Consider the following 15046-nt stretch of genomic DNA (forward strand, 5'->3'; position numbering starts at 1 on the left):
CAGAGAAGGGCAACCAAGCCCTTCCACAAGCTGGTGAAGGATATGGAAAACAAATCCTATAAGGAGAGGTTGAGGGAATTGGGAATGTTTAGTTTGGAGAAGAGAAAACTGAGAGGAGACCTTATTGTTCCCTACAACTACCTGAAGGGAGTTTGTAGTGAGGTGGGTGCTGCCTCTTCTCCCAAGTGAATAATGATAGTACCAGAGGAAATGGCCTGAAGTTACATCAGGGGAGGTTTAGACTAGGTAGGAGAGAGTAGTTAGGTGTTTGAATGGGCTTCCCAGGGAGGTGGCAGAATCACCATACCTGGAAATATTTGAAAACCTTGTAGATGAGGCATTTCAGGACATGCTCTAGTGGATGATACAGATATTGGTATATTTTATTTGGGGAGAGGGGGAATGTTGAAAGTTGGATGTTGTGATCTTAGAGGTCTTTTCCAACTGTGACAATTCTGTGATTCTGTGTGATTTTAGAAAAATGGCAATTAAAAAAAAAAATTTCACTGCAGCAGATTAGAAAGTTAATGCATGCTACAATGTTAAATAAAATTATGAAAAATATTTACAAGAATACTTAAACAACCTTCAGCTAAATTTACAGTGAGACTTGGGCACTTAAAATACAGAGTGTTGTCAAACTTAAAATGCAGAGTGTTGTCAAACTTACTAGTTTGATTACTCTGATTCTTTCTTTAGGTGGTATAGCGGTCCAAGTAAAATTTTTGCCACAGAAGAATGGGTTTACATCAAGTAATAGGATAGTCAGTTGTGTTTGTTTGTTAGAGAGGTATGAGATGATGAGATGGTTTGGACCCATGAAGAAATTCTCAACAGGACATGGAGCAGTTTCAGCAGAAACCATCAGCTGGCTTTGCCTGGTAGCCTAGAAAGCATCCATGAAGGTCCATTCTTGTTCACCTCACTGACCTGTAGCAACCTAATTGGACTGCAAAAATGCAATGCCCCTACTTCAATGGTGCCCAGCCAAGTAGTCCCTTATGAAAAATACAGTAGAATTTGTTTCTCTTTTTCATTTTGGAATTGTTCCTTGTCCCAGTGAATCTGTGTACTCTATAAACTCAGAGGTAGCAGCTGTATTTACAGTGTAAGTTTTACCTGTCTCAAGGACACACAAGTGTTTCAGCATCCTTGCCTGTTGACTTACTCCCTTTTAATAAGGCCCTTGGTGCTTCATCTATTTGAGACAGCCTGGTGTATGCCAGTAATGTTACTCTATACTCTGCTGTGATACCTCAGCTTTGGAACCAACCAAATACCCCCCCACACACACCTTCTTCTCTTTGTCTCTCTAACATCTTCCTCCAGGTCTTGGAGGGTGACATGGTCCAGCCAGCTAGAAAGTCAGTGTAGTTTGATGATCAGTTATGAGCTGGTGAGGCAGGGGGATGAAAGAGACATATGTGCAAAGCATGATGTTAGCTAGTATGAAGTTTGAATAAGGATCCCACATGATTGACTTGATACCAGAGGCTCAGGCCAATTCTGCCTCCATTTGTGTAAACTAGGTACTAGAAGATCTTCCTGTCAGGCCAAATATAATTTTGAAGCATTTCAGTACAGTATTTTTAAGAGGCTATATCACACTAGGTACTGCATAAGGGATGAAAGAAGCAAAAGTAAGTAAGCCTTGCTTGTATATAGTAGGTAGTAATTTACAATTATTCAATGAAATTATTAAATGAAATACAAATTTAATAAGCCTCATGTACATCCAGGCTAATTGTAAAAATGTGTTTTACAGTATGTAGTAATCCTTAATCCCCATATGGTAAAGCATAGGATTGCCATTGTTGTATGGCTGCCTCCAATAGCATTACACACTTCAAAATATATGCATATTTTGCATACAGGAAAACACCGACTGTAAAACTGGACAATGGAAGAGCAGTAACATGCTTATATCTTACAGGAATCAGTAGAATTTTTGAACAGATTATTTCTACTAGTTAGCTTTGCATTCAAATCAGAGTCTTACTTAGAAAACATCTTTTGTGAACATAGTGGATTGACATCTGCTTGCAGCTTCCATTGTCAGATTGAAGTTAGGTTTGTTTTTTTTTAATCACAATGAAATTTCTATGGAATACTGCTAGGAGATACCCACTTTGCCATTATTAGCTCTTGGAAAGTGTAAAAAATATCTAAGATTGCAATACCTAATGGATTACAATATATATGTATATACTGTATCTGCACAACTAGAAAAAAAGAAAACCCTGCATATGAAACAGCTTATTTTATGACTTCAGTCAATTTCTACTCTGAACAGTATATACACTTCTACATCCTGTGGAAGCAAAGGTTACTGTGTGAGATACACATACGTATCTGTAGTAAAACAGTATTACTGTATTATATACAGTTAGAGCTATACACAGTTCTACACAGCACATCACATTTTGGGCTTCAGGAGACTGAGTTTTGTTTTTCATCAATACATCCTCGTTGATTAAAGATTTCTCCTGTCTTAAGCAGCTTCTTCAGCGGAGCAATCAATGCCTGCGTAAGTAAACTTCTCATATAGGGTAGTGTTCACGTAGGTCTGGGAAGGGAGTAAACAGGAAGAGTGTGACACAAGGTGATTACTTCAAGAATCCACACTGAAATTATTCATGGCCTAATTATTTTCTAGGGATTCATTCTTACCTTCCTTTCTTCTAACATCCTATTCAGTGACACCAGTATCTGAGCAAATGATGGTCTTTCATATGGCTTCTCTCTCCAGCACTGTCTCATAAGGTCGTACCTTTAAAAATCAAACATCAGCGTCTGATAGTTTAAATATGTAGAATAAAGCTACAAATTCATTGGGAGGTCATGTACATTCCATTTTTTAAAGGAAAATGTGTCAATAAATTGCTGAAGTTACATTTCCACATCTGGTTGCTGCCTGAACATAATTTTCTTTTCTCTGGAATAGTCAAAAAGTTACCTTTGAGCTAAAGACCAGCCATGCTGTGCAAAGACTAGGGTATCTGGCAGGAGCCAGGAAAGTGTTCATGGCAAGTCATATGCTGGATACAAAAGGACCTAAGTAATTATTTTCAATCATGCACCCTTTTAAAAATGGTTGTTTGTTTTAAATGCAGTTTCTATGTTTTCCTGAAAAAATGTTTGTTTCAATAATTTCTTCTCGACGTCATATATTCTCAATAGCAGATGTGTTGTTCTGCTCAGTTTTGTTTGCTGAGGTGGTTACTTACACTTCATCATCACAGTTGAGAGGCTTTTCCAGTCTGTACCCTTGAGGCAGTTTTTCATAGAGTTCTGCACATGTCATTCCACAATATGGTGTTCCACCTAAGGCAGAGTTTAACCAATGTCATTGACATGTCATGTTTTTAGTAAAAGGAAGTTTACTTTCATAGCAGAATTGAAAAAGAATGATTGACTCAGTAACAGGTAAATCAGTTTACATTACAGAATATTTTGCAGCTACATTTTTCCTGTTGGTATTTCCATACTGTTTAATGCATAGTAATGAAGAGAAAATAAAAACGAGTATACGTGCAGTTTTTGATTTGTGCAGTTCAAAATTCATATACTTACCTAAGCTAACAATTTCCCATAATAGGACACCGTATGACCATCTGGAACAGAAAGATATTATGCAGCACAACATTAATGCAACAAGATTTCATATTTTAAAATGGTAGATAGTTTTGCCAGTATTCAGAGAGCACAGAGAAATGTGATTTAATTTTTGTATAACTACAGTGTTTATAAAATCAGAAAGCAGGAATGGTATCTTAGGAAAAATAATTCACTGTGAGTCCATCAAGTAGAGTATTTTACTGGACTGTGAGCTCTCAGAAAATAGGGCTAATACAAAATTGCTTTGCCAAATATAACTTCCACTTTCCTGACTAAAATACTGAGTCTTTCTGGGTCTCCCAAAGACTCATCAGGCTTCTAATTTCAATTGAGAAATGTAGCTCAAGTAGTGGCCCAAATCCAACTAGGGCATGAACAGAGGACTTGTTCAGACATTGATGATGAAATAAAAACTTTTTTGCTGTGGTTTGTATTTTTGCTTCGATTGCTTATTCCTGGTGATGCAATTACTGAGTGCTTTGAGTTAAGAGTGGATGTCTCATTCTGACTGTCAAACTTTTCCTTGGTATTGAAAAATATTTCTTTATCAAAGAAAGACTACTTGAAAAACATACTTACACATCACTGTTTGTGGTGTAAACACTGTAATTCAAAGACTCAATTGCCATCCATCGTACTGGAAGCCGTCCCTGGAAATTATTTGATGGAAGATTATTTGGTGATGGTTGGAATAGAAACATTGAAATTTGTACCCCAACAGTTATTCTGTGTGTTACCTTAATGAAAACTGACTCTGTGCAAGTAAGCTTTGTCAAGTAAATAAACATTTCTTTCAGTTGTGAATTTACTTCCCAAAGGGACAGTTCAGTCTAAAGCTAACAAAAAAAAGGACCATGAAGAGGAAATGGAAATAATTCCTGAGTGATATCTTATGGTGCCTTAGCCTACTCTGGTCTCTTCATCACCCAGTGTTATAAGTGGTATATAACTGCATGATGCTTATTGCACATTTTCCTTTCAGATCTTCCAAAGCATTAGCTCTGGACTCCTGGCTTTCCAGCTCTCAGATCTTGACATACCTGTAGTGACTATCCTGTTAACTTTGGATGGATTAGTAGAATTAGATTAGCTTCCCTTAACTAGAAAAATTCTCATACAAAAATACTTCTTTTGTTGCTGTACAATTCCACATGGGATATGCACATAGCCTCTTCATATTTTTTTCATGATACATTTTATTGAATCTCATAACTCGCTGCATAATTGGTTATTTTACTACAAACCATACCCATATAAATATAATACATATTATATAAGTATAATTGTATATTATATTATAAATGTGGTATAGAACTGATTTACAGGTAAAATGCTAATATACTGATACATGTTAATATATAGCATTTAAATATGCTGTTCCTTATTACCCATGATTACGCATTTTTGTTCATGTGAAAATGCAACTAAATAAGAAAACAAAAAGTGAGAAAAACAGATTGTATCTGTTTAATTCTTACCATTGTCTTCTTGACGTAAACTTCTTGACCTCTTGATAAACCAAAATCAGCTATTTTTGCAACATAATTTTCTCCAACCAAGATGTTCCTTGCTGCCAAATCTCGGTGAATAAACTGAAATTCAAAAGTTAAAAAAAAAAAATCACTACACTGTCTATGAGCTTTACATGTATTATTGCAGTGCTATATTGAAAATTTCAAACATGAAGAATAAGAACAAAACCCATAATAAGTGCCTTGGTATGTCATTGTCAAGAGCATTTAAAACTTTATCTGAGGAGTTAGTTACCACACTGTAAGTTTTAATATCTCTGCCATTATTCCCCATGTCCATAGTATTTGATTGGGCTATGTGAACACAACAAAATAAAACTGATCCAGTTGGTGCTATAGAAGCTAAAATTAAAACATTGCTTTGATTTCATTAAAAGTCATGGTCCCACAAAAATTAATTGCTGTGCTGTTATTGTGTAGAGAGTTGAAGACTGACCTGCTTCTGGCTCAGGTAGTCCATCCCTCTAGCAACATCTGCTGCAAAATGTAGAAGTTGCTGAGAGGAAAGTGTAGATGCAGTACTGTTTGCAATAGCAAATGCTGGGTCTGTCTCCAGCACTCTGCTTTTCCGAAGGAAGTCCAGTAAATTTCCATGGGGGGCATACTCAATAGCAAGATAAAGATATCCTAATGAAACATCAGACAGTGAGAATATCACAAAGTAAAAGATGGTCAGTAGTAGTATTGGGACACTGAAACAAAAGAAGTAACCATGAAACATACTGGCAGGGAAAATATCAAACAGCACAATTCCTACGTGCAGAGGAGAATTTAGAACCACTGATGAACATCATTTCTGAAGGATTAATGTGGGTTTGTAGATTTAAAGACAAGTTTACATGTCCTTCTAACAAACGTTGCAGAAAGACCTGCTTATAAGCTACAATTTCAAGGGTCTCTATGGGCTGTACTGTGGTGAGGTGTTTTTTTAATTCATTTTTGAAGCACACATTCAAAAGTGTCTTACCCCGATGTTCACATGCTCCCAAAAGATTTATGATATTTGGATGATGACCCAGTTTACAAAGAACTTCGAGTTCTCCAGCAAAGTCTCTGTGATCATCTTTTGAGGCATACTCTAAAAATAAAAAAATCATGCATTTATATTTTCTTTTGAACCGAATGTATGACCATATTTTTTTTCATTATGAGGACCCTGGTCTGCCTGGGGCACTACTTCTTCACCCCAAACAGAAAAACTCTAATTGATATTTACTGGAAAAAGTAGGACTTTTCAATTGAAGAAAAAAAAGAGAGAACTTAATGTCTGTAGTAACCATCTGCAGAGAAAGAAAGCATCTTAGTATACCACATTACTTCCCTTATTGAAGGTGTAAAATGTTGTAGCAGACCATGTGAAAATGAGCTGCCTAAAAATCTTTCTGTGTGCTGTTGGTTATTTTTGCCTGCATGCAGACCACGGGTCTTTTTTAACTATTTCCCATGTTGCCTAGATAATGATCTGGTGAATTGTAAGAAAATTCCGGCACTCTTGTTTGTATTGTAGTTTTCTCTGAAATCTGGCAGTCAGGCCCAACAAGTACAAAGAAAGTGAGTGATCCTCATAGTATTTATACATAGAGATACATAGAAACACTTGTCTCTAAATGAGCAAATGCTGTGCCCCAAGGCTAGCTCTGTGCTACTCTATCTTTAAAAGACATCTTTTAAAGTTTCCCACTTTGCAGGTGATCTTAGACATTAAATTCATGCTGACCTGTGAATTGAAAAATATATAATAGTTAATGATATTATCAATTAGAGAGAAGTATAAACCAACTTCATCATGCAGAAGTGCAGTCTTTGCTGGGACACAACCCTTGGTCTAGTGACACTTGATACAATTTCACTAGCAGCTGTGAATATTTCCTCTAAATTTAAAAGAGGGATACTAAGCATTTCTAATGACAATGAAATGCTTCGAACAACCATCCAATAGAAATCTTTAGTCTCAGAGTCTCTGATCTTTGCTACCTTTCATCCTTTTGATTGCTGCATCCATGCGCAAGCCATCTTTCTTAATGCGTGCTTTCAGGACTTGCCCGAAGTTCCCTTCCCCAATCACATCTTGAAATTTTATGTCATTCCACTCAAGAACTGGATAAATGGTGGGATCTGGGCTGTTTTTTGCTTTCCTGCTCAGAGTGAGAGTACCTGAGTTGAACTGTACGGCTGGTTCTTCTCTCTGTAACAGAGTTAAGGAAATGACATTAACTGATTTTTTTACTTTACTGAGCAATGCTTTGATTATACTCCTGAATATATGTATATTCTCTCATGCACAGACATACAGCCTGATGTATCTCTTTCTTATCCAAGAGTGAGTACAGTAGAGAATTACACCTACATAGGATAATTACACCTCTGTGGACATCTACAGAGAGCCTGATCCATCTCCTGGTTATGTAAGAGTAAGTACACTAGACAGTTACACCTATTTTAGACACTAATTGCATCATGCACTTCTGATGAGATCCACAAAACTAAGCAGGCTCTGAATTCATGCATAAGTACCTTTGTAGAGCCAGGCATCCTGAACTGTTTCATAATCATCTTGAAGGTGAAGGAGATGGACAAAATTATTTGGTAAAACAGATCCATTTTTAAGTGTAGGGTTTGTGATTTTTCTCATATTAAGTTTGACTAATGTGTCAATTGGTGCAGTCAGAAGACTGAGGACAGAAGTGAGGAAGCAAAGAGGAAACAGACTCTCTCCATACTTTAGGAGACCTTGGTACTTCAGTTACTCATTCCCATGAAACACTTCTGTGGGAATGATTTCAGGACAAGGAGCAAGAGCTATTCTATATGGTCTGGTGACCGATTATTTCTTTGGATGAGCCCTCTGATACCCTGCTAATGGCACAGCCTATGCAGATTGATATGGAAGAGCAATTTGGACCAGCTTCAGGTTCACCTCTGAAGCAAGACAACAGCACTGGAAAACAGAGTGATAAAGACCACAGCAAGATACAAATATGGATGTGTGTAGATAAAAAGACATCTCTCTGGTGTTATGGACTTAAGCAATTTCCTCATGGACAGAAATATGGTGTTGGTGACTGATCCCTGGCATACTGTCCCCAAGTTGAAAAGCCACAATGCTTTTTGCTGATGCTCAAAACCAACATGAAATAATATTGTAGTTTTCAAAATCAGGCACAACTTCATTAAGAGGGAACATTGAGACAGAGCCTTCTCCATTCCATCTGGCTTGGTAGCTGTCATACATGGATGTAACAAAGCAGAAAAGGGAGAAGGATTAATGATATGGAACTTTTTTCAAATCAGGTTTTCTATCTCATAGCGTATAACTGTAATTGATTTAGCTCTGGAATCACTAGCAGAGGAGCTTTACAGCAGTACTAACTGCACATGAGGAGACAGTATTTAGAAAAGCTCAGGAATAGGAATTGGAGAAAACAGGAAAAGATGGACCCAGAATTTATTATCACACTGACACAGGAAAGCTGGAAACCCACCACCACATTTTGGAAAGCCTGAGCCATTCGGCGCTGGAAGTTGGCTCTCTTTAACTGCAGCATGATGAGAAAGGCCAGGAGAATTGTTACACAGGTCATCCCTGCAGAGCCAAGTATAGCAATAAGCAGCATTCTTCCTCCTTTTGATTCATGTGGAGCTGTTAAGGAAGCACATGAAGAGCTCATCACTATTTCTCAGCTAATTCTGAAATAGTTATGAACAATACATAGCTAAATACTGCTTGTAAACTATAAAAATGTAAAATCATCCCTTTGTTTTCATAAAATGTCACAGATGTTTGATGCTCCTGCAGGTCTGGCTGAATTCAGGCAGAGCAGAATTGGGGTCATATTTAGTGATCTAATAGTCCTATTATTTAATAGTCCTTTAATTTACAAGCTGTTGACCGCTTTCTAGTGAGTTCACACAAATGTTGTATGTTGCCACTTTGCTAATGCCATGCAGTGAACTGATAATCAAATTTTGGTGATGCTGTGTTGTGTGTCAAAATTAAGAGTGAAAGAAAAACAATATTGCAAAATAATATTATGACTTTGCCTTAGGCAACCAGTTTATGTCACCAGCCCTGTTCTGTGCAAATCCAGCATGCTGGAATAACCAACCTTTAGTTTCTGGAAGAGTCTTCAGTTCAAACGATGTGTTTGGATTGCTCAAGCCAATATTGTTCTGAGCATTAATCTGAACCTGGTACACAGTATTTGGCTCAAGGCCCTTCAGATGGTATTGAGTAATGCTGGTGTTCTTTATGATAATATCGATGTGGTTGTACTCAGCCTTGCCATAAATTTTGTAGCTGATGATGATGGAGGAGATGGAATGACCCTCAGCAGTTGTCCATGATATAACTGAGGATGTGTCAGTGGTGTTAGAAAACCTGATGTTGTATGGTGCAGGAGGGATTCCTGAGAACAAACACAAACACACACAAAGTGTTGGAGTGTACATCCACCTCTTTCTCCATCCCACACTGAGCCAAACATTTTCCTTGGTGCTTTTGCTGTACTAAAAAGAAGCAGGATTTTGTTGACAAGCTGTGGTAATCAAATGCAATAGTTTCAGGAACTTGGTGACACTCAAATTGCAGTACTCTCTACTTCCAGCAGAGGTTGGAGTGGCAAGGACTCCTGTCCTTGGATGAAGATACCAATGCACTGAATTGTCTGTAAGGATGTTTTTGCTTTCAAATTAATGCACAAAGGGTTGGTTTCCTTATATACTGAATCATCATCCCCAGGTAATTCCCAATAGATTTATGGCTGCAGGTAGCAATTATCTCTCAGGATACAGGCTTTTAAAAAGAAGGGAAATCAATACCAACATTTCCACAAATTTAATCAGCCAGCATGAGTGCTGGACTTGTGGACATACCTGTGACTACTAAGCTAAGTGCTTTCTCCTGGAAAAGAGTACTATTATGTTCTCCTTAGTGCAGTTCAGCATCAGAGCTCAGGAAACTGGAGTGTGCCTTGACAGTCATTGACACTTCTGTTACTACATGTAGGATCCCAGTGGGGGCCTCCCTATGTCACCTGTAAGGATGAAGATGCCCAGCTTTCCAGTGTGTGGTGTGGGGAGGAGGACTCATCAGCCATTCAGATGGTTATCTGTTCAGATGGTATTTCACTCAGATAGGATGTTTGTTGTGACATTATGAAAGCACATTGCTCACTCAGAATTGTAGGGCAGTCACTGGTCACTAGTGTAACACTAATACTCTTTGCTCACAGAGGTTTTGCCTTGATTTGTAACTTCTACACCTTCCTTAACTACTGCCTATTTCTCTACAGATATAGCTGAATTGAAGGGTCCAAGTGGGGATTTCTTTATTATTAACAAGAGCTTGGCATAGGGAACTTTCTGGGCTTACCATTATGAGGGGGGAATTGCAGGGTCTAGGTGGGGATTTCATTTTTAGTAACAAGAGCTTGGTATAGGGAGCTTTCTGGGTTTATCATTATGAGGGGGGAAAAAACTACGTGTCAGAAGCACGAGTTACAGTGACATGAAGACATGGATTCCTAGGGTTTTAATTTTAAAAATATTAGTTCCTGATAATTTCTGGCCTAAGAATTTCTTTGGACACTTAGCTATCTTTGTAATAATAGTAATACAACCCAAAAGTTATTATCACAAGATTAGTGTTACCAGAACAAAGGATTACACTTAATGTATGTAGTCAATAAGTGACAATCAGGCTGATAACTGGTGGAAAGAGGCAGAATTAAACTGAAGGATATGGTTCAGCTACTTACTGTCACTGAAAGTCCATGCATAGAGATAGTTGCTCCATTCTCCTTGGGACCTGGTGTTCACTCGTACCCTGCACATGTATTGCTGTCTAGGCTCAAGATCTTTAATAATCAGGGTGGACATATTTCCTGGCACTTGAGTAATAACACTGCTCTCATCACCATTGTCATTCACGCTTTTCCTTTCCACTTCAACACGAATATCATCTTCTGTCCTCAGTGTTAAAGGATGCCATGATAAATTCAGTGATGTCATACTTTTTGGAAAGAGAGTGAGACCTTCTGGTGGAGGAAGACCTTGGAAAAGCCAAGACAGTGAGACAGGGAACAACATTTGAAGTCTAGTATGCAAGCTGAAATAGGGATACCCATTATTCCTAACCACTTTCCCTAAGCTGGTATGGCAAAGGGTAATTCTCCCCACCATACAGCCCAATTTAGCAGCAACTATCTGTGAGCCTAAGTGATGATGATAGTCCCAATGGTGTTACAAATGCACTTCTTAGATGTGAGAAGCCAGTTTTTTAGCTCTTTTTTTCCTCATGCAACCCTCGTTTATTCTGTATGTCTGCATTTAGTTTGGGCAGTATCCTTAGTGGACTAAAAGCTTATATGCTTGTTCAGTCAACTTTATTTTTAAACTAAACTGATTTAATACTAAGAAGAAGAACTGACCTGGCGTTAGGAGGAAGGGCTGCCATGGAAAGGAATTTTGATGTCCAACTCTATTGCATAGGTAGACAAATTGTGTAAATTTTCCTTTCCCTGATGCCCTATCTCTAAATAAGGAAGAATTAATAGCTCTGACCTTTTCTGATCTTTCTTTTCCTTTTTTTGTTTCCTTGCCTGTGATGATTTTGAAAGGTTTTACATCCTTTTCATCTCCAGCTGCCTTTTTTCAAATGAAAGTGTTCTAGCAAAAATCAGGGAAAAGATCACAGAGAAAAACATCTCAAATGGCCCTTTTGAGAAAAGCCAAGCTGATGCCTTACCAAGCGCGGCTGTTGTGAAGCTAGCCTGTGGTCCAGGATGTCCTTCTCCACCTTCCCCTTGCCGACTTAGCTGAACACAGAACTGATATTCTGTTTTTGGTTCCAGATTGTCCAGTCTTTTGGTTGTTCCTTTTACTGACAGTGGAAGGAAAAAGTAAAGCCATAGCCCATGCTGAATATGTTAAAGAAGAAAAGGTGTGGAAAATATTCCTGAACCACACTAATTATGGGAAGTAAGATACTCAGGTTATTCTTTCATTCCTGACTCCCTAAGAAAAACTATTTAGAAGTATAAAATACTTATATTTAAGCTGAGCTCCAATCCAGCCCAAAGGATGTTTCTTTGTGCCCTTCCTTCAGTACAGAACAAGATGGGATGCTTAGAATCATAGAATCATAGAATCATAGAATCCTAGGGGTTGGAAGGGACCTCGAAAGATCATCTAGTCCAACCCCCCCTGCCAGAGCAGGGCCACCTAGAGTACATCGCGCAGGAACGTGTCCAAGCGGGTTTTGAATGTCTCCAGTGAAGGAGACTCCACAACCTCCCTGGGCAGCCTGTTCCAGGGCTCTGTCACCCTTACAGTAAAAAAATTTTTTCGAATATTCAACTTGAACCTCCTATGCTCCAATTTACACCCATTACCCCTTGTCCTATCACTGGTAATCACTGAGAAAAGCCTAACTCCATCTCCCTGACACTCGCTCCTTACATATTTGAAAACATTGATGAGGTCACCCCTCAGTCTCCTTTTCTCCAAACTAAAGAGACCCAGCTCCCTCAGCCTTTCCTCATAAGGGAGATGTTCCACTCCCTTAATCATCTTCGTAGCTCTGCGCTGGACTCTTTCAAGCACTTCCCTGTCCTTCTTGAACTGAGGGGCCCAGAACTGGACACAATACTCCAGGTGTGGCCTCACCAATGCAGAATAGAGGGGGAGGAGAACCTCTCTTGACCTACTAACCACACCCTTCCTAATGCACCCCAGGATGCCATTGGCCTTCTTGGCCACAAGGGCACATTGCTGGCTCATGGTCATCCTCTTGTCTACCAGGACCCCCAGGTCTCTTTCACCTACACTGCTCTCCAGCAGGTCAGCCCCCAACCTATACTGGGACATCGTGTTGTTCTTCCCCAAATGCAAAACTCTACACTTCCCCTTGTTGAACTTCATCATGTTTCTCTCTGCCCAACTCTCTAGCCTGTCTAAGTCTCTCTGAATGGCCGCACGGCCTTCCGGTGTGTCAGCCACTCCTCCCAGCTTAGTGTCATCAGCAAACTTGCTGAGGGTACACTCTATACCCTCATCCAAGTCGTTGATGAAGATATTGAACAACACTGGTCCCAGTACCGACCCCTGAGGGACTCCACTAGTCACACACCTCCAACCAGATTCTGCCCCATTGACTACAACTCTCTGACTCCTTCCTTTCAACCAGTTCCTGATCCACCTCACTACCTGATCACCAAACCCACACTTGGTCAACTTATCTACAAGGATGCTGTGAGAGACGGTGTCAAATGCTTTACTGAAATCAAGATAAACCACATCTACCGCTCTTCCATCATCTATCCACCTAGTAATTTCCTCATAGAAGGCTATGAGGTTAGTCAAACATGATTTACCCTTGATAAAACCATGCTGACTGCTCTTGATGACCCCCATGTCCTTGATATGCCTGGAGATAGCGACAAGAACAAGTTGTTCCATCACCTTTCCAGGGATGGAGGTGAGGCTGACCGGTCTATAGTTACCCGGGTCTTCCTTCTTGCCCTTCTTGTAGACTGGAGTGACATTTGCTATCCTCCAGTCCTCAGGCACCTCTCCTGTTACCCATGACTTACTGAAGATGATGGAGAGTGGCCTAGCAATGACCTCCACCAGTTCCCTCAGCACCCTTGGATGCATTCCATCTGGACCCATCGACTTATGGATGTCCAGATTACTCAGCTGATCCCTAACCCAATCCTCATCTACTATGTCAAGCTCCTCATCTATCTCGACTACTTCTGGGGCTAAATGAATCTGGGGCTCATGCGGAAACCCTGCAGGAGTAAAGACAGAGGCAAAGAAGGTGTTCAGCACCTCTGCCTTCTTTATATCCTCTGTCACCAGGGCTCCCATCTCATCCCTTAGTGGGCCAATATTGCCTCTAGTGTTAGTTTTACTAGCTATGTATTTGAAAAAGCCCTTTCTATTATCCTTAACCTGACTTGCAAGGTTAAGTTCCAAGGAGGCCTTAGCTTTCCGAATTGCCTCCCTACATCCTCTGACGACAGTCCTGTATTCCTCCCAAGTGACCAGCCCCCCCTTCCATGATCTGTAGATTTTCCTTTTCCACTTAAGTTTTCCCAGCAGTTCCTTTTTTAACCATGCAGGCCTCCTAGCTCCCTTACTGGATTTCCTAACCATAGGGATGCTCTGATCCTGTGCTTGCAGATAGTGGTCTTTGAATATTGACCAGCTATCTTGAGCCCCTTTATCTTCTAACACCCTGTCCCATGGGATTTCTCTTAACAGTTGATTGAGGAGGCCAAAGTTTGCCCTGCGGAAGTCCAGGGTTCTGGTCCTACTGGGCATTCTGGTCCTTCCACACAGGATCCTGAACTCAACCATCTCATGATCACTGCAGCCAAGGCTGCCATTGACCACCACTGCTTCAACAAGGCCCTCCTTGTTGGTTAGTACAAGATCCAGCAGCGCTCCTCTTCTAGTCGGCTTGTCCACCATTTGCATTAAGAAGTTATCGTCAATGCACTGGAGGAACCTCTTAGACTGTGAAAGGCTGGCTGTGTGAGTCAACCAGCAGATATCAGGGTAGTTAAAATCACCCATGAGGACTAGGGATTGAAGTTGTGAGGCTACTTTCAGCTGCCTGTAGAAGGCCTCATCAACTTTCTCGCCTTGATCAGGAGGTCTGTAGTAGACCCCCACAACTGTATCACCCACACCAGCCTGCCCCTTAATTCTTACCCACAAACTTTCAACTTGCCCCTCATCAGCCCCTGCACAAAACTCAGCACATTCTAGTTGCTCCCTCACATAAAGAGCAACTCCACCACCTCGCTTCCCTACCCTATCTTTCCGAAAAAGCACATAACCATCCATGGCCACATTCCAGTCGTGTGACCTATCCCACCATGTCTCTG

The 15046-nt window shown here is 40.0% G+C and overlaps 1 protein-coding gene across 1 annotated transcript in view; it reads right to left on the reverse strand.

Annotated features, from left to right (window-relative positions):
• Window positions 1-1728: 1728 nt before the first annotated feature.
• Window positions 1729-15046, reverse strand: part of TEK (TEK receptor tyrosine kinase) — a 42830-nt gene continuing 29512 nt past the window's right edge. Inside the window, exons 11-23 of the mRNA XM_008495859.2 lie at window positions 11896-12030; window positions 10907-11200; window positions 9257-9556; window positions 8633-8790; window positions 7125-7335; window positions 6118-6228; window positions 5587-5777; window positions 5097-5210; window positions 4198-4268; window positions 3574-3614; window positions 3228-3324; window positions 2671-2770; window positions 1729-2566 (exon numbers count right to left, since the gene is read on the reverse strand). Coding sequence (XP_008494081.1) covers window positions 2492-2566; window positions 2671-2770; window positions 3228-3324; window positions 3574-3614; window positions 4198-4268; window positions 5097-5210; window positions 5587-5777; window positions 6118-6228; window positions 7125-7335; window positions 8633-8790; window positions 9257-9556; window positions 10907-11200; window positions 11896-12030 — 1898 coding nt within the window. The 3' untranslated portion in view covers window positions 1729-2491. The remainder of the gene's footprint in view (window positions 2567-2670; window positions 2771-3227; window positions 3325-3573; window positions 3615-4197; window positions 4269-5096; window positions 5211-5586; window positions 5778-6117; window positions 6229-7124; window positions 7336-8632; window positions 8791-9256; window positions 9557-10906; window positions 11201-11895; window positions 12031-15046) is intronic.

This window comes from Calypte anna, chromosome Z, assembly GCF_003957555.1.
Source record: "Calypte anna isolate BGI_N300 chromosome Z, bCalAnn1_v1.p, whole genome shotgun sequence".
In the NCBI taxonomy this organism is placed as follows: Eukaryota; Metazoa; Chordata; class Aves; order Apodiformes; family Trochilidae; genus Calypte; species Calypte anna.